This window comes from Notolepis coatsorum (genome assembly GCF_963971535.1).
Source record: "Notolepis coatsorum genome assembly, chromosome: 17".
Classification (NCBI taxonomy): domain Eukaryota; kingdom Metazoa; phylum Chordata; class Actinopteri; order Aulopiformes; family Paralepididae; genus Notolepis; species Notolepis coatsorum.
The window spans coordinates 23981912-24002403 of record NC_140181.1 but is presented as its reverse complement, the minus strand read 5'-3'; the positions used below and the strand labels follow the sequence as shown (position 1 = coordinate 24002403).

Below are 20492 nucleotides of genomic sequence, written 5' to 3'. Positions count from 1 at the left end.
AACACTAACTCCTCCCCTAACACTATATAACACTAACCCCTCCCCTAACACTATATAACACTAACCCCTCCCCTAACACTATATAACACTAACCCCTCCCCTAACACTATATAAACTAGAGCGCATTAGCATGGTTCTTCTGTAGTAGGATAAGTAGCGGGAAAAGTGTAGCATGGCAAAGCTAACCGTTTCATGTATGTGAATGGAAAATGCTAAAAACAATTAGCACCATATTCCGGAAGGTACAGTATAGTTAAATAAAAACACAGATTTGCTAATCTAGTTGACTAGTTATTCAATTAGTCAGGCTTTCTAACCAAGTAGGGTCCAGTTGATAGATTTGGTAGTTTTATAGCTAAATGTTTTAGTGGTTAAATAGACATATTAAATGGCATCCGTTAGGCCTATTGTTTATTCAATAAAAGTATTTCTTTGCACCGCTCCCCACCTCAGGTGTGGACTTCAGCCGGGACGGCTGCTACATGGCTCTGGCGGAGCGCCGGGACTGTAAGGACTACGTCAGTGTGTTCGTGTGCGATGACTGGCACCTACTCAGGGTGAGTGTTTTCACATCCAAGTGTTTAGTCTACATTAAATGGTCAGTTTTTTCATTGGGCGTCTTTTCTCAAGCAATGTCAGAAAGAGTTTGGCTCAGCAGCAGAGAAACTGTCACGCCTACATTCCAGTTAATTCGGTTATTGTAAAAGTTGGCATGTGTATTAAATGAAGGTAAGGAGGACACATGTAACATGCAAGTTAATTTCAACACCAACCAAATAGAGGATGCAAACAAAACACGTGGCATCTCCTTCTACACCGGGGTAGGGGTAGGTCTTCTAGCTTTGGCTTGTCGTTTGCGTTCGCCATACTCTGAGGCTACTGTATGCTAAATTACAGGTAATCTCTCAGTGGTGTGCGTGGGCTGAACGAACAACATCTGGCCCTTTGTGCAAGTTATACGTTGGGAAGGGGTGAACTTGGAGTTTTGAATTAAGTTCCACACACCAAAAAAAGTTCCGCACATGCATTCCGTTAGTGGTTAAAGTAACATTGCATGATGAATTAGCTAAACCAAGATGTTGGCGCCTGCACAGCGTGCATTTCAGCATATCCAGATTCTGCAAATTAGTGCTCATCTACTTATTCCTTTTAATTCTGCTCACTTGGAACCGTTTTGCAAACCTATCATATACCCAACAAGAACTTTTTTATATTAAGTACATTAAGAATAGATTCACCTGGACCCACAGACTCCAGAAAAATTTTGTTTCTGAGAGTTACGGTTGAAAAGTGACAAAACATTGTTTGTTGTTATAGCGCCACCATCTGGCCAAATGGCACCAATTCGAGTCAAATCGTGTGACTTGAGTCCCCCACCTCTACAACGTTGGGTACTATGCCTTTCACAGTCAGATCGGTGCATGAGTTCCCCATCAATTCTACAAATGAAAGTATTGCCTGGGGGTCAACTTGATGGGTCTCAGGCCTGACTCTCGATGTACCTTGTGTCCAGCCGGTGCCATTGGAACATACATGCATATGTATTGGGAATGCCCACCTGTGGAGAGCTTTTGGGAAAATGTCACCACTCAACTGTCAGAGATTTTCTCTCTAACTATACCGGCCTTGCCTTCAGTTGTGTTGTTAAATGATGTTTCTCAACTGCCGACCTCTGCACAAGTAAAGAGACTAATTTTGGCTGGTCTGACGGCTGCCAAAAAGCTGATTGCCTCACGCTGGATACAACCAGATAAGTTATGTCCGAAGGTATGGATTCTCACCTATCTTGATGTTATTTATTTGGAGATTTCCACTGCACGTATCATAGGTGTTAATGAAGCCAATATTGCGGTCTGGTGGAAAAACTAAAAGAACGCATATGATTCTGGAAGATGAGTACTGAATAAGATGTTATGTTTATGTCTCACGTTGGGGTCTTGGGGCGAGAGGGGGTGGGGGGGGAGAACGAGCGAATATTCATGTATGTTGATGATTATGTTCTTTTTTTGTAATTTTTTTTTGTTTATTATTATTATTTTTCACTCAATATTGATTGATCCTATGTATATTTTCTGACTCCCTTCTGGTCTGGTCTGGCGATCGTGGGCTATGGCTGGGGGGGGGCGCGGTTCGGGGTCTCTGCGGGTCGGGGCGCTAAAGGGGCATGGTGCTTTGGCTCGCGGGGGGGCCGGGCAGTGGTTCCTCCGGGGTGGTGGCTCGCGGTTGCCGGACCTGGAGTTGGAGGGGGCTCGGTAAGGAATTTTTTTATAGTATAATATTTTATTTTATTATCCTTTGACATTGTTTCAAATTATTTTGACTGGTTGTGTATGCAATATATAATAGGTCTAATTTATGGTCTAATTATTGTTGTTAGTTTGTGTTCTTGGATGTATGTATAATTGTCATTATTGTGCTGTGTTGTTTCTTGTTGAAAAGTGAAAATAAAAAGATTTGGTCACAAAAAAACAAATGAAAGTATTGTAATGATTGAATTGTCTCAATTTCTTTTTTATTATTAAATAAACGGTACTATTGCAGCATACACTATAAAATGGTTTGGTTTAGTGTATGCGTTTCCTATATCTGCACAGGCCCGGCTGCAGCACACATGTAACAGCCAGGGAGCAGCAAGCTACCCCAGTGGTACAAAATAGTAGGGCTCTGCAATTAATCGAGTTTCAATTTCAATTATGACTTTGGTTTCCCGTAATCATGATAATCGCGATAAAAAGATGATTGTGCTGCATGCCGTGTTGCTCTCATTTAGTTTTGTGTTGTAAATGCAGAGCACCCTTCCTTCACATCGGTGCGCTCCACCCCTCCCCCCAAGTCCAAACAGTAGTTTTAGCTTGTGTTGAGAGGGATTAGTTAATCATGGCATTTCTCCAGTTATTTTTAAACGTCTTTGGTAACTTGAAGAAGATGACAGAAAGGCAGCCTTTGGTCAAGAAGAAAGGTAAAAGAAATTCAGTCATCATATGATGTTCTCGAATCAATAAGTAATTGTGTTTAATAATCGTGATTTCAATATCAATCAAAATAATCGTGAGTATATACACCATCATTAGCCTTGAACTGAATAAAAAATGACCTGTCATGCTGGGTCCTATCAATCGTAGCAAAAGTAGCTACTGTAATGTGATTGGAATGCAAGTCAAGCTAAGGCTGATAGCAGTGGTTGCTAAGATATGATTGAAGGGTCAAGAAAACAAGCTGCGCAATCTAGACGCTTGCGCCCATAAATATGAGATAGGTGGACCCGGGCCCTAAGACAGAGAGGGAGGAATGGATGATTTTCTGTAACCAAATACGTCACAGCTTATCACAAATGACATGCTCGTTCTAAGTGACTGTTATTCAACTTTCGGGTAGATATTGTCAGGTAGATATTGTCAATGCCCTTATAAGAGCTCTTCACTTTTCTTTTCCACTTTCTTGCAGCATTTTGAGACGGAGACGCAGGATCTTGCGGGGGTGGAGTGGTCACCCAATGGTTGTGTATTAGCTGTGTGGGACAGCTGTCTAGAGGTGAGTCATCCCCCAGACTCTGAGGAGTAAACTAGATCTAGGAAGATGAAAGAGGAGATATCAATTTCACTATCTTTTTAAGGGTTGGGGGACACATACCCAGTAAAAACCAGTGGCAAGACTAGATAGACTATGAAAACCAGTGGATAGACTATGAAAACCAGTGGATAGACTATGAAAACCAGTGGATAGACTAGACACTAGATAGACTATGAAAACCAGTGGATAGACTAGATAGACTATGAAAACCAGTGAAAATCAATGCATTCAGATTTTTTTTGCCGAACCACTGCTGCCTGGGCACAGTGATTTAATCACCTCAAAAGCCCTGTTGTTTTTTGAAACAATTCTGTTATCGGAATGAACCATGTGTTGTACCCAGCTCTGACTGCTGTGATGTCCTCAGAATGAACCATGTGTTGTACCCAGCTCTGACTGCTGTGATGTCCTCAGAATGAACCATGTGTTGTACCCAGCTCTGACTGCTGTGATGTCCTCAGAATGAACCAGAAAGTATGCAGAACCTAGTGTTATGAATACCATGAGCATTGTGTCAATGTGATGTATTTCCTCTTTCCAGTACAAGGTTCTGCTGTACTCTCTGGACGGCCGCCTGCTGTCCGCCTACAGCGCCTACGAGTGGTCGCTAGGTATCAAGTCACTGGCCTGGAGTCCCAGCAGCCAGTTCCTGGCCATCGGCAGCTATGATGAAAAAGTATGAAATACAGTTGGTTACAAATGCCAGTCCTATAAATTCATTCAAATAGTTTCTGCATGTTGAGACACATAGCACTCAATCCCATTTGATTTTCATTCAAAGCCTCAGCCCTTAAGCCCTCTGATCAGATGAACACTCTGTGATTTTTGAGCCTTCGTCATTATGAGGGTCAGAGAGAGAGAGAGAGAGATATTATTTGACAAGTACATTTTTACATATACCATGGATCTAACTCATCCTAACTATTTAGGAGCAGTGGGGCAGCCAGGGTCCAACAACAGTTCTAATGCCAGTGCCTTAGCCATTCTAAGTGAACATAGAACACAAATAATGCATATCAATACTGCATTTAGCTAATACTAACAAGAAAAGGCACAATAATGATGGGCTTAATAATGTGAGCTTTTTCTTCATAATGAAAACGGGGATGACCCATAAATGTGTTTCAGATGCCTAGCATGCATTTATCTTATGGTTGAAGGAAACCAGAGTACCCAGAGGAAACCCACGTGAACAAAGGGAGAGCATGCACACTCCACACAGAAAGGCCTCTTGTCGGGGTTCGAACCCACAACCTTCTTGCTGCGAGCGGGCTAACCTCCATGCTACCGTGCCGCCAGTTAACACTTGTCTGTAATGTCCCTGCTAGGTACGCATTCTAAATCACATCACATGGAAGAAGACCACAGAGTTTGAGCACCCAGCCACCATTAGCAACCCAAAAGCTGTGAGTATTGTCATCATGTCATTTCGAGCCAGATAATGACCTGCATTCATTCATAATTGTATTCCCTTCTGGAAGAGCCTAACCAGGGATGGATTACTGAGTGGACGACCCACCAGGCGCTGGCCCAAGAGCCTACGGGCATAAAAATGGCACTGATTGGGCCATAGGGGCCGCTATAATAAGCATGCAAACTCTAAGGCTCAGCCCGGCCACCCCATTTTTCATAGAAATGTGAAACTTGTGAAAAGATGTATCTGAATGTGCCAAATAATTTTGCCTCTAGGACCGATAAAGTCTTCCTATAAAATATTTCTGACTTTGCAGGGCAGGACCATGGGCTATGCCTAAACATAGACAAGAGCTAAGAGATTGGTAAAAAATTGGCTAAATTATTAGGCAATCAATTTGACACTGTTAAATATCCACTTGAGATTTGTCATGGCAACCAGAAACATCTAAAAAATGTAAGTCAAACCATAGAAAACCATATTTCTTTATATATTTTACTTTACACTTCTCAACCCCCCTCCCTTTACAATTCTTGCCCCCTCCCTCAGACTTCTGGGGTATTTTGAGATTTCTTGGGGGACTTTTTGTCCTTTCTGATGCTGAATTGAGGCAACTTTTTCTGATCAGAGTTTGTGCCCCTGGGTCATCATAGTTGTAGTCTTAGGCAAGGGCTGTTTCAGACGCTGCAGTGCAGAGGATCATCGCAATGGTTGATTCATTCCACAATGTATATCGCCTTGCTCACCTCTCACTTTATATTGCCTTGCTCACCTCTCCTTTTTCACTGTCACATTGTATGTAGATTGTCAGTGCAAACACTACACACTACACATAGACGGGAGGGGTTAAACGCAGAGCTCAATCGCATCGGCGACTGAGAAAAAAGACAATGCATGTGTGTGTGTATTCCAGTGTGTGTGTGCTGCTCCCATTCCATGTCCCAGTTAGTTGCATGCCGAATAAAGACCTCTAAAGAGGTCCTGCATTAAAAAAAAATAATAATAATAAAAAAAATAATTATAGTTGTATCTTTCTTGACTCGTGTTGGTTCTTGGTTGTGTCATCAGGTTGTTTATAAGGAGGTGCAGAGGAAGCCAGCTGAGGACCTGTCTCTCCTCAACATCACCACAGGCAGCAGTCTCTTCAACATCCAGAGTAAATGTACGTCTTCTGTCAAGAGGAGAGATACCCATAGAACAACATTTACATTACACTATGACTACACAGTACACACACACACACACACACACACACACACACACACACACACACACACACACACACACACACACACACACACACACACACACACACACACACACACACACACACACACACACACACACACACACACACACACACACACACACACACACTATGACCTCACAAACTCAAATGTTACCTTCTTTTTTATGTAGTACATCCTCCAGTGTCACATGCAAACTCTTACATTACATTTATATTTTGTCATTTAGCTGATGCTTTTATCCAAAACTGACTTACAAGTTTTGTACAACAAGACACCAGGAAGGGTACAACTCTATCAGCTGAGTAACAATGTTCATCAAAGTGTTGAGTGCTACAGTGTAGGTTAGTATATTAGGAGTACACGACAGTAAGGTTAGTTAGGTTTCTAAAAAAATAAAAATAAAACGTTTTTAGGTACAACCCCTCCAATTGTAAATAGTGGCATCTTCCTTTTTGAAATGGCTATAGAATTAGCCTTATTAATAGTGCTGTAATATGGTTCCATAATAATTCCTAGCCTAGCTCCCCTAGTGCTATCCACGCTTCACATTACATTCATCATTCATTACAACCCCACACTTAATGTATCGCGTAATTTCAATGTGGAATTAAGGAATACCAAAATAAAAGCACACGTTGTTGAACTTGATCATGCATATTTATTAGATCATTTTATTACAGCACTATGTTATCAATACACATTTATAAAACGAGGCATATTTATCCAAAATATGTTGCCAGAACATTACACTTTTGCGGCCAACCACGTATATATACGTTATTGGGCGCCAACGGTTAACGGCCAAAAACATATATATATTATGTTGCCGTTAAAAGGCATACTGGGACTCCGTAGGTGCATTACACCTACTGTAGACCTCAGTATATTTTTACTGTATTTATTTACTGTATATTTTATTCCATTTTTATTCTATTTGATTCTACTCTTATCTTAGGCAATTTGATTTGTTTTGTTATTCTTATTTGTGGCCTGTTCTGTCTAAATGTTTAATGTTGAGCGATTTGCAGTGTCAAATTTCCCTCGGGATAATAAAAGTATTTCTATTCTATTTAGAATATTTACCTGTTGTATGTGCTGCTCTATATTGATGCTGCTGTTATAGGAGCCAAGAACAAATCATTTCACTCCTCTTATGCTGTAACAGGAATAGAAAGATGAGACCATAGAGCTCATTGTGATTCTTCTGATTCTGATCCCAATCCCAATCCTGCTGTATATTTTCCCTCGTTTAAACTGTTTTGGTAAAACGATGCTTGGCTAGAAGATGTTCGGTTAAAGCCTAATAGAACTCTTTGGGTTAATTAAAGCAGCAGTTTCATCAGACACTGTGTTCTGACCCACTCCAGATGAGATCTGTCCGCTGCCGTTCCAGATCCCCGTCATCAAACCAGACCCAGAGCGAGCTAACCCTAAAACCGGGGTCTCCACCCTGGCTTTCAGTGCAGACAGCCGCTACCTGGCAACCAAGAACGGTACGACTTCCATGCTTGTTTACATTGACTGCTGCTGTCGGTGAACCAAAACACACATAGCCTGATGAATGGTGGACAGGGGAACTTTATATATAAGGAGGAATCGAATTTCATCAAGGTCTGTGCTGTCAGGTTTGTGATCAAGTCAGGTGATTGATTGATTGAAAATGTTATTAACAGATTGCAGAATGGGTACAATACAGTACGGCTCAATACACAAAATTTTTAAGGGGATGCAGACCAGAGAAAGACTTTCGTCTTGTTTTACATCAGAGTCTCCAATTTTCAATTCATAATGAATTGTAAGTAAGGGTGCAATTAGCACCGTGCAATCCATTCTTTGTGGATTCCGCCCTTAGTCGGGTCCCAAGTCATTAATGTCAAGTCTCAAGGCAAGACCCCAAATCAAGTCTAAGGTCAAGTGGGAAGTCAGGTTTTCCAACATCAATTTAATAAAACAAGCGCTCTTGAAGTTTTCATTGCAATATCCTTTGAGTCGTGTCATTTATCTTTCCTTTTTTATCGAATTAGTAGAGTCAAAATTTTTTTAATATAAAATCCAAGTATATATATATATATTGCTTGTAAAAAGTTTCAGGCAATGGGCCTCATGCAAGAACCCTGCGTCAGGCCAGATGTGATCTTAAATCAAGTTCACGTTTCCGGCAATTTTGTCTTCTATATTGTCTTTATTCATTGGTCAATACCAGAGTGGAGTCGGTGGTGCAGTCGTACAGGATACACACAATGGTCCAGTGGCTCAACCACGGATTTATGAAGAGTGAAAGTCCATAGATTGATTTCTTTACACAAGGAAACATTAGTTTTGATTAGGGATGTCCGATATTATCGGCCGATATTGGAACCCAGCATATATCGGTATCGGTTGATATCGGTATCGGAAATTAAGAGTTGGACAATATCGGTATATCGGTAAAAAAGCCAATATCGAACATCCCTAGTTTTGATATAAGTGAACATAGAATACATATAGCCTAATGCATATCAATACTAATGCATTTAGATGATAGTAATACTAACAAGAAAAGGCACAATAAATGATGGGCTTAAGTTAACAATGTCGGCTTAGATTCATAATGAAAACGGGGATGACCCATAAATGTGGTTCAGAAATGACATATAATAAAACAAATACATGTTTCTGAAATAAGATGTCGCACTGCCACATCCATGTGAAGACCAGGCAAACATAAAAGGATATTGTTATAATACAGACCTGTAATGCTAGCATGTACAATGTATACCTATTACAGGGGCGTCGTTCTGGTATGGCAAGGTATGGCACTCGCCATACCTTGGCAAATAAAAATGTAAAAATAAAAAAAATACATTTATTTTTTATTTTATTTTTTTTAACAATTCTTTATGTTGATTTAAATCAAAATCAAATCAAATCAAATTTATTTATAAGGCCCGACAACACACGTTAATGTCCCCATGGGCCGTACAGGTCCTCTTTAAACAAGTCAAGAAGAAAACATAACAATAAGTCAAGAACAGAACAAGAACACCATAAGGTCCAAATAGAATTCGAATGTCAACATTATGAACGAAGCTTCGAACTATTCGGTACAGCCCTAGCATGTTTTGATATTGTCAATTATCTCACTTTTACTAGGTGACTTTTACTGTGACTAACTGAAATATGCCCAAGAAAAAAGGAAAATGGACATAGGGACGTTTTTTAATCAAAGGGCAGCAGAGACAAGTGATACAGGGACACAGGTAAGGTCTGGCTTAGTGATTATAATAGTGCAGTTCAGCATTCAGTAACCCATACTTTTTGTGAATGTGTTTTTGATACTACATTCTGTTGAACACACACCTCAAAACCGTACCTAAGGAAAATTTGGACCTGTCTCAAACCCCGCCCCTTTTCTTGATCCTCCAATCACAGCTGTCGCTTACCTCTGACTTCCTCGTACAAACTTTGTTTGTACGAGGAAGTCAGAGGTAAGCGACAGCTGTGATTGGAGGATCAAGAAAAGAGGGCAGGGTTTTGAGACAGGTCCATTGCAAGAAAAGTAATAGACAGTTATGATATTACATTCTGCATAATTCGTATGCAAAATATTGTGGTTCCCTGCTTTAGTCTGTTGACACATTTCTATACTAAAAATGCTTGTGTAGTCCTGTGTCATACCTAAATGTCATATAACTGAATTGTATAGAAACAACTCACCAAAAGTGACTATTGCACAACTGATTTGACAAAAAAAATCCACCAAGGGGGGGAAACACCCCCTTCACCCCCCCCACCACCTCCCTCCTCGCCATACCTTGCCTTTTACTGAAACGACGCCACTGACCTATTGGCACGTGTCTCTTGCCTCCTCCCCACAGACAGCATGGCCAGCGTGGTGTGGGTGTGGGACATGCAGAAGCTCAGCCTGCTGTCTGTGCTGGAGCAGACGTCGGCCGTGCGCTGCTTCCAGTGGGACCCCTGTCGGCCCCGGCTGGCGCTGTGCACAGGCAGCTCCAAGCTGTACCTCTGGTCTCCGGAGGGCTGTGTCTCCGTCCCAGTCCCCGCTGAAGGTAACCAGCTAGGGCTGTACTGAATGTCATTTTTTAACATTTGAAGCTTCGATTGAAGTATTCGAACAAAGCTTCGAATGTCTACAAAAAAAAAATGTACTTCATAAAAAAAATATTTATTTAAAAATAATAAAAAAATGTAATAATTCTTTTTTACTAAATCCTCAATTTGAATAAAGTGATTAATCTGATTAAATGAGTATTTTTCTTTTATTAAATACACTTTCTTTAATGAATATAACTCAGCAGTTTCGTCAACATAAATAATCCAATAAGGGCACGGTTGGTATGAAAGTGATGGTGACGTCTTATAGTATAATGTTAGTGTAGCCTAATCTTTAAAGTTAAAGATTAGGCTACACTAATCTTGTAACTGTGAAGAAACCCCCCATTGGTTTAAACAGATTAAATAGACTAAAAAAAAAGATTTTCCGTCTTTTAGACCTGAAGATAAACATCAAGAGGATGTTTTCACACACGCATGTCTCTTTGTCTTTCACGTGAGCACTCCAAACAAACATCAGACTTGTTAGACAGTCCAGAATGTGTTTTTTTATAGCTGCAACCATATAGTTAGTAATAACATTTTATAAACAGGCATCGTGTGCCGCTCCCTAGCACCGGCAGGAAGCACCCGCTGCTGCGTGTCGATGTGGCAAAAGTGAAATTGAAGTGTTGTCGTCAGGGACTCCTCTTTATAATTGACTATATTGAGTCAGTAGCACTGTCTGTAGTACTAGGCCCTATGCTAGGAATGTTACTGGTGCAGTTTGTTCCTTCAATACATGTGTTTATTAGTGTGGGTGCTCTAGGCACATACATTATTATAATATTGTTATTAGTGTGGCTGTCCTAGGCACACACATTATTATAATATTATTAGTGTGGGTGCTCTAGGCACACATTATAATATTATTAGTGTGGGTGCTCTAGTCTAGGCAGTGGCACACATATTATTATAATATTATTATTAGTGTGGGTGTAATATTTTTTGTGTCTGTCCTAGGCACACATATTATAATATTATTAGTGTTGGTATCCTAGGCAGTAGGCACACATATTATTATTATATTTTTAGTGTCTGTGTTCTAGGCACACATGTTATTGTTTTCTTTTTTTTTTTTTATCTTTTTCCCCCTCCATTTTCCTCCGATTTTCTCCCATCCCAATGTTAGTCGTTATGCCAATTCCCAATCCCCTTCCTGGTCGCTGCGCACTTACCCCCCACAGTCGGTCTGGGAGAGTGGAGGCTACCACGTGCTTCCTCCGACACACGTCTAGCCAATCAACCGCTTCTTTTCACCTGGCAGCGCGGATCCTCCCTGAGAGGGCGTAGCGTGTGGAAGGATCACACTATCCCACTCAAGTCCTATCCGCGCTTAGCAGGCGCCCCGACCGAACTGTAGGAGTCGCTGTTTACAACGACCCGGACCCACCCCGCCAGCTTCTCCCACCCTCTAATACTGCCAATTGTATTAGTGTGAACGGCCAGCCAAGCTGGTGACAACCCCGGAGCTGTGAGCTGGATTCGAACAGGCGAATCTAGCCGCTCCGGGGTTTGGTGACGAACGCAATCTCCGTTACGCCACCTGACCGCCCCCCGGCACACATGTTATTGTAATATTATTGTTAGTGTTGGTATCCTAGGCACACATGTTATTGTAATATTATTATTAGTGTTGGTATCCTAGGCACACATGTTATTGTAATATTATTGTTAGTGTTGGTATCCTAGGCACACATGTTATTGTAATATTATTATTAGTGTTAGTATCCTAGGCACACATGTTATTGTAATATTATTATTAGTGTTGGTATCCTAGGCACACATGTTATTGTAATATTATTATTAGTGTTGGTATCCTAGGCACACATGTTATTGTAATATTATTATTTTACATTTAGTCATTTAGCTGACGCTTTTATCCAAAGCGACTTACAAGTTCTGTGCGACAAGACAGCAAGAAGGGTATAACTCTATCAGCTGAGTAACAATGTTCATCAAAGTGTTGCGTGTTACAGTGTAGGTTAGTTTATTAGGACAAGTGCATGACATTAAGGTTAGTCAGGGTTCGATTTTTTTCTTTTCTTTTTTCTCTTTGATGACCCTCCGGGAGCTTGGATAGGAGTAGATCTGAGGCGGCCAGAAGATGCAGAGCGTAGGGGTCTTGAGGGTGTGTAGTTGGAGACCATTGACCGGAGGTAGGCGGGAGCGGTTCCCTTTGCCGCACGGTATGCTAGGTCGATGGCCTTGAAGCGGATACGTGCAGCAATGGGGAGCCAGTGCAGGTCCCTAAGAAGTGGGGTGACATGGGCCGACTTCGGTAGGTTTGAGATCAGGCGGGCCGCTGCATTTTGAATGAGTTGAAGAGGCTTGGTGGCAGTGGCCGGGAGGCCAGCTAGCAGTGCGTTGCAGTAGTCGAGGCGGGAGATGACTGTTGATTGGACGAGGAGTTGGGTGGCTTCTTTTGTCAGGAAGGGGCGAGTTATTGGGGGTTATCCAGGTCTCAGTAAGAGCCAGGAGCTGCAGATTTAGACTATGGGCGTAGGCAGTAATGAAGTCAGCTTTCTTGACTGCTGATTGACAATTCCATAAGCCTCCCTGTACTGTGACAGGTGTATTAGTGGCTGTAGGAGGGTAGGAGAGATTAGCCGGGTTGCTAATGTGTGGTATCCTAGGCACACATAGTATTATAATATTATTATTAGTGTTGGTATCCTAGACACACATATTATTATAATATTAATTATTAGTGTCTGTGTTCTAGGCACACATAGTATTATAATATTATTATTAGTGTTGGTGTCCAAGTCACACACATCATTATAATAGTATTATTAGTGTGGGTGCTCTAGGCACTAATGCTAGTAGGGACCATTTTGAAGTGATTCTGAGCAACTTGGGGGAGAAAGTGACATCACGGCTCATAAAATGTTACTTTAAATATCTCAAAAACTAGTGATGCACGATATAACGGCCGCCGATATAATATCGGCCGATATGGCAATTTTTTTTTTTTTTCTTTTTTTTTTTTTTTTTGTACATGTTTTGGCCTTAAATATTTTCAAAATATCAGTAATTTCTGAAAATAAGTTACAAAAGTATTAGTTACAAATCGGCCAGAACAGCGATATTAATATCGGTTATCGGTATCGGCCACAATTTTCACATCGGTGCATCACTATCAAAAACCATACTGGCACAAACAAACGGCACTAAGAAATCAAATACCTTTTGATTACATGGGGTGTTGACTTCGCGCGGGTAATCTATTGCATTATAAAAAGTGTGTTTTTCTCGAGTGAAAATGACTCCCCAACATTTTAAACGTCACACAGTATCCCATTAATAACGAACCATTCGGAGAGATTGAATGCAGGGTGCTAATGGAGAGATAATCACGTTTTAGTGGAGGTTGAAGTCCATGACGTGTGGGTGTCTCTCTCTCTCTCTCTCCTAGGTTTCCAGGTGCAGTCTTTGAGTTGGCACTGCAGCGGTGACTCCCTGATCCTCCTCGGGAAGGAGCAGCTGTGTTTGTGCTACATGGACGCTGAGCAGGAGGACCAGTGACCAGTGTGGCACACAAATGGGCACGTCGTCCCAACCACCACACCACATTCCCTTGCCCCCTTGAACGGTACCCTCTTAAGCTGATGATCAAAAAGATGTATGGAAAGGAGACCAGTCGGCTCAGTGGCTGTTAGGACGTCACTCCATGGGATCCTTTACATATTCTTATGTCGAGACCACCTCACAGGAAGTGCTGCTGACCAGGGTTGAGGTTCCTCCTGAGCACCTCCTTGGAGTCATCATTCTACCTGATAGATCTCACCTACATACCTGTAGACTAGGTCTGCTCGTCTGAGAATGCATACTGAGGTCATTCCAAAAACTGCAAAGATAGAAGTTTACATAGTTTCACAATTTTGTCATACCTTATTATAGTTTGAAGTTGTTTGTATGTATGTGTTTCCATGTAAATGTTTGATAGTAAATTATTTTTAATAAAGTTTTCTATAACTGAATACAGATTGGAATCAGTGACTATTTAAGCTATGGATGTGATATTGTGTCAACTAAATTACTCTCTGCGGGTTCTCTGTGTCAAGACTCGAGAGTAATGGTGGTAATGGTAAAATCTTTTTTCTTTTGTAATGGCCTATTCCAGCGACGCGGAAGTCAGCAGTGGGGGTGCTGAGATAAGTGATATAATAATAACGTCATAGGTTTACCACTCTGGTAAACGAACACTCTCGTTCACTAGAGGAGACCACTGCCCAACTCCGCGCTCTCACGCATCTCTGCGGAGCGAGAGCTGAGCGTGCGAGACAAACAATGTAAACGTTTTGATGCATACATCTCTGCCCAGCCTACCCCACCTATTGCGCCCCCGCACAGAGAGCCCCATGTCCCCGCACCAGAACGCTATGACGGGGACGTCTCTAAATGTCGTGCCTTCATTTTTCAATGTTCACTAGTATTCGGACAACAGCTGCACACTTTCAAAGTGATACATCTAAAATCGCTTACCTTACCTGTCGGGTCTGCTCAAGGGTCCAGGACTCCTGCGTTAGAATAGGCGACAGGCAGCTCTCCACTTCAGTCGGTCTTCCCTCTGCAATTCGTTCCCCGCATACATCGCCAAGTTGCAAAAGGTCTTCGATCACCCTCCCGGGGGCTCGTATAGTTCTGCTGGCTTGTTCGCCATCCGCCAGGGAAACCGCAGATATATTCCTTTACTCAATTGAGCGTCCCAAAAACTATTCCAGGCCGCTATTTTTTTACCAACGGATTTCCAGTTCCGCGTTGACGCTTCCAGGCCGTGTCTATCCGAATCCCAACTGGTTCATGCGTCGGCTACACGCTGCTTTAATAACGCTGCATTATCGAGACAGCGCCCCTATGAGGATCTGGCAATGAATTCCAAGAGTAGGGTAAATCTGCAGTGCCGCTCTGCTCTGTGACATTGAGTAGCCTCGGTATTACAATGGAATAAAAGCCAAAACAACCTTGCAGTTGCAGTTACACTCCCCGCCAGCAGGGGGTGCTGGCGCACCCGCCGCACCCCCACTTCCTGCGTCCCTGGCCTATTCAACATGTTCTAAAAATGTCACTGTTTGACGAGGCGGCAGTTTAGACTCATTTTACGGAGCACTGTGGATAGGGGATAATGGAGGTCGCTGTTCAGCATGTTACCACTAGGTGCTCCCCTATAATAAGGAATGGAAAAGCCTGTATCTTGTGCATTGAAGATTGCGCTGCATACAATCAGTGTCTGTCTAAACTGCCTCCTCAAATGGTTTGCAACTAGGCTGCACCTACGTTCGTCAGAAATTTCATGGAAGATATTACTATCCGTATTTTTTTATTAGAATCAAATGTAATCATGACGTTGCAGAAACAACAGCTTTGCAGATGGTAATGTATCAGTCAGTTCCAAAAGTTCACAATCACCAAACTTTTCTGCCCATCAAAACGGACACAACATCAACCCTGTCCAACAACCAGATACTCCTCATTGAAAATGTATTAACACATTGACGACCAGCGTGTCGCGCCCATTTATAGGCCAGAGGACCGAGCGTTGTCAACAAACCGATGTACTTTCTAACAGCTATATATATACTTTATAGTATTGCTATCTGTCCATTCTCATTGTCACTTGAGTGCATAAACCGTGCCTTCATAATGGCTTAAAGAAAATAAAAATCCATCGGCTGGTTGTCATTTTATAGTGCCGTGAATATAAGGTTTATCGCAGTTTTCGCCTAGTCTTTTTTCTGGGGAGCTAGATAATAGGCTAAAGGCTAGTCACGTTATATCAAACGCCATTTCTGCTGTATATATACGAATGAAATAAAACAAACTGCGTAGCATCCGGACTATTACAGAGCATCTATGGATGAAATGGGTGCGGCGGGCGACGCCGATTACTATTATTGATTAGCAATACAGTGTGCGTTCAATCAGCCATTTTCACTGATCGATCACGTTGCGTTTTAAAACAATGTCCAATCCAGCTGTAATTTGGGGGAATAGTATCCTACCGTCAGCCCATGTGATCGCCGGCAGCATTTCGTCAGTAGTCATCGGAATCTGGTAGATCGATATGTCCATTGGTTGATCATAAATCCCATTATTCCAGGCTGAAATCTGCGTTCGGTAACGGGATCAAAGATGGAGCGTGTTCGTTTGGGACCGAGGCTCATATGAAATGCCCACAGACAGTAAAATTATTTTTTTCAATCGCCCTCAATGATACTGCAGTGGAGCGATGGCGCCCCCAAGCGGATCTGGCCGGTATTGCATGTTTCGAAAATCAAATATGTGGGTAGGTCCTGCAAGTCGATCGCGGACGTTAATAGCGTTATTAATATGGAATAAAACAATAACAACTTGCCACGAGTTAACTCGTGGCTCTGGTCCACAACGCATGGCACCGAAACACGAGTTAACTCGTGGCTGGTCCCTAGACGTATACGGACAAACACAACAGATCAATGTAGTATTTATTTATTTTTTATCCACTTTTTCTCCTTATTTTTCAATTTTTTTCCCATCCCAATTTTGTATTTCCAATTCTCCCCTCCCCTGTCTTGAACGTTGCTCGACTATGCCCCCCACTGGTCGGTTGTTGACTCTCAGTGGCGAGGTGTAACGCATGGGAGGCTCACACTACCCCCGCTACTTCCTGTCTCTGCTGTGCAGGCGTCCCCCAACCGACCTGTAGGAGTCGCTGTCCACAACGTCCAAATCCCCACCCATCGACTTCCACCCGCTAACTCTGCCAATTGATGCTGACACCCGTATTCAAGACCGGATTCTCTTGCATTGGTGACGAGCGCAATCTCCGCTGCGCCACCCAGCTGCCCAGATCAATGTAGTATTGATAAATAAATTAGAGAAGATGGGAGGCATTATTTATGAATATAGTGCTGAAAGATTTGGAATCATTGAGAGGAAGAGGGTGGATAGATTAGACAATTAGGTCCAGATGGCAGAAAGAAAGAGAAATGAGTGAAGGAGAGGAGACGCTAAGAAAGGCGTCAGTAGATGAGAAAGAGGGAATTCATGTTTTGCAGGAGCTAATAAATCGACTGGCAGATGGCAGTACTCATTCAGGAGGGCAGAACTTAGGAGGAAGAGAAAGAAGAAGAGGGAGCGAGTTAGGACAGCATTTTATAGGGATTCATAATAAGTTTGTTAAAGCCAAGGAAAGAGAGGCTAACTCAAAGCTTCAAAGCAAGAGTTTGAATACTTAAAAAATACGAGGGTGGTCGGGTGGCGTAGTGGAGATTGCGCTCGTCACCAATGCAAGAGGCTGCGGTCTCGACTCCCGGAGTCAGCATTGCCCTGTGGCTTGGGCCGGTCGTCATACTAACTCGTTTGGCTGAGTTAGCGGGAGGGAAGTTATGGGTGGTAATCTGGCGTTGTGGACAGCGACACCTACAGGTCAGGTCTGGGCGCCTCCTCAGCGAAAGGCAGGAAGTGGTGAAGGCAGCGTGACCTCCCACGTGTTACACTTCACCAATGAGAGTCCTCCCTGCCAGGTGAGAAGAGAGCCGCTGGCTGTCTCTGCACGTGTCGGAGGAAGCATGTGGTAGACTTCAGGGTTCCCTTGTACCGACCAGTAGGGGGAACATGCGCACAACGACCAGGTACGGGAGGGGGGAATTGGCATAACGACTAAATTGGGGAGGGAAAGCATAGAAAATCAGGCGGAGAAAAAGAGGATACAAAAAAAAATACTTACTCGGATACAGGAAATAATAGAGAAATGTGCCTTCCTCCAGATATACCACCGTTAGGAGAGATAGAGTATACGATGGATATTAGGCCACCAAGATGGAAGGAAGTGGAAGCTGTATAGTAAGGCATGCAAAGGCTTCTTCAGCCCCAGGGCCGAATGGAGTCCCCTACCGGGTTTATAATGGAGTCCCCTACCAGGTTTATAAATGTGCGCCTGATGTACGTCGTTCACATCCCTAATTGAAGCAGCCTTTTAAAGTGGAATGACTGTATTCAACATATTGCTATTCATTACCTTCAGGAACTAATGTGGTCATTAGCAGAAAGTTTTAATGTGTTCCAGAGCCTGGATCCTCAGACTGAGCTGGCTGTCTGAAGCTGGCTGTCTGTCTGAAGCCGTCTGTCTGTCTGAAGCTACCTGTCTGAAGCTGTCTGTCTGTCTGAAGCTACCTGTCTGAAGCTGTCTGTCTGAAGCAGAACTTACACTGCAAGTATTTCATACAACCTTGTCAAAAGAAACTACCAATTTAATGTCTACTATGACCACTACTCTTTAAATCACTTTGTCGACTACAACCACTAATCTTTAAATCACTTTAATGTCTATCAAGATCACTAATCTTTAAATCACTTTAATGTCTATCACAATCACTAATCTGTAAACCACTTTAATGTCGTATAACGATCACTAATCTTTAAATCACTTTAATGTCTACTACTACGACCACTAATCTTTAAATTAAAGTCTACAACAATCACTAATCTTTCGACCCATTTTGTTTAGTATTTGTGTGGTATGTGGTGAAGGGTTTAAGATGGCCTGCCCAGTGAATCTGACCCTCTTCAACGTTCAGACTGTATTGGTATCTGGTTAGTTAGATAGCAATAACATGCAAGTCAAGTCAAGAGTTTTATTTGTCACGGCATACGAGTATACAATGAAATGCGGGTGGTCTTGCCCGCAACGATGTGCAATACAGTGGGTACAACATATAATAGAATCCAATACAAAAAACATTGTGCAATAACAGGTAACAGGTAACATGGTGTGACATCAAAATCGGTATCTGTACATAGTTATTTACAGAGCATATAGGACATGCTAGGTAGCTTTGGTAGTGCAATACACTGTTACTGTTGCTAATACTGATTTAAAGTGGCCTTTCCTTTTGGCAATAAGTGTGAGTGTGTGCCCGCTCATGTTGAAGTGTTAAAGTGGCTGCTAGTGTGTGAGCGTGCGTGTCGTGTGTGTGCTTATGTGTGGATAGTTCAGTGTTCTGTGGTACTCAATGTTCATTGTTCAGGACTCTGATGGCCTGGGGGAAGAAGCTAAGCCTAAGCCTCTCTGTCCTAGTAGCTGGGGTTCGCAGGCGTCTGCCTGACCTCAGCAGCTGAAACAGGCTGTTATTGGGGTGGTGGGGGTCTTTCATTATTCTGCAGGCTCTGGATTTGCACCTCTTGTTGTATAGAACCTGCAGGGGAGGTAGTGCAATACCCGTGGTACGCTCGGCTGAGCGCAGCACTCTCTGTAGGGCCTTCTTGTCCTGTGCCGTGCTGTTTCCATACCAGGCAGTGATGTTTCCGGTCAGGATGCTCTCTACAGCTCCTGAGTAGAAGGACTGGAGTATCTTCCCCGATACTCTGAACTTCCTTAACTGTCTCAGGTGGTAGAGGCGCTGTTTCGCCTTCTTTACTACTGTGTCTATGTGTGTTGACCATGTCAGATCCTCTGAGATGTGGACCCCCAGGTACTTAAAGCTGCTCACCCTGTCCACGGTAGCCCCGTTAATCATCAGTGGTGTGTGCGTCTCCTGCTGTCCTCTCCTATAATCCACGATCAGCTCCTTGGTTTTACCAATGTTCAGGAGCAGGCTGTTGTCCTGGCACCAGCGTTCCAGTACCTCAACCTCCTCCCGGTAGGCCTTCTCGTCGTTGTCCGAGATCAGCCCCACCACCACCGTGTCGTCTGCAAACTTCACTATGGAGTTGGAGCTGAACTTGGCCACACAATCGTGTGTGTAGAGTGAGTACAGCAGGGGGCTCAGAACACAGCCCTGGGGGGACCCGATGCTCAGGGTGATGGTGTTGGAGGTCTGACCTCCCACCCTGACCGCCTGGGGTCTTTCGCTCAGAAAGTCCAGTACCCAGGCGCTCAGGGCGGAGCTCAGACCTAGCTCGATCAGCTTGTCTGGTGGGGACTATGGTGTTGAACGCTGAGCTGTAGTCAATGAACAACAGTCTCACATAGCCCCCCTTCTTGCACGGTCAAGGTGCGAGAGGGTGCTGTGCAGTACCTGGGAGACCGCGTCGTCGGTGGACCTGTTTGTCCTGTATGCAAATTGCATAGGGTCCATATCACTGGGGAGGGAGGCACAAATGTGGTCCTTGACCAGCCTCTCGAAACATTTCATGACCACAGAGGTGAGTGCCACCGGTCTGTAGTCATTTGGACATGTTGG

At 43.0% G+C, this 20492-nt stretch overlaps 1 protein-coding gene across 2 annotated transcripts in view; it reads left to right on the top strand.

Annotated features, from left to right (window-relative positions):
* The window catches only part of wrap73 (WD repeat containing, antisense to TP73), a 41870-nt gene extending 27670 nt beyond the window's left edge, over positions 1 to 14200 (top strand). For both annotated transcript variants that reach the window (XM_084334224.1, XM_084334223.1), the window contains exons 6-13: positions 454 to 557; positions 3445 to 3531; positions 4112 to 4246; positions 4899 to 4976; positions 6053 to 6146; positions 7602 to 7727; positions 10092 to 10283; positions 13745 to 14200. In XM_084334224.1, the coding sequence (XP_084190350.1) occupies positions 454 to 557; positions 3445 to 3531; positions 4112 to 4246; positions 4899 to 4976; positions 6053 to 6146; positions 7602 to 7727; positions 10092 to 10283; positions 13745 to 13854 (926 nt within the window). In that variant the 3' untranslated portion in view covers positions 13855 to 14200. The remainder of the gene's footprint in view (positions 1 to 453; positions 558 to 3444; positions 3532 to 4111; positions 4247 to 4898; positions 4977 to 6052; positions 6147 to 7601; positions 7728 to 10091; positions 10284 to 13744) is intronic.
* The last annotated feature ends 6292 nt before the right edge of the window (positions 14201 to 20492 follow it).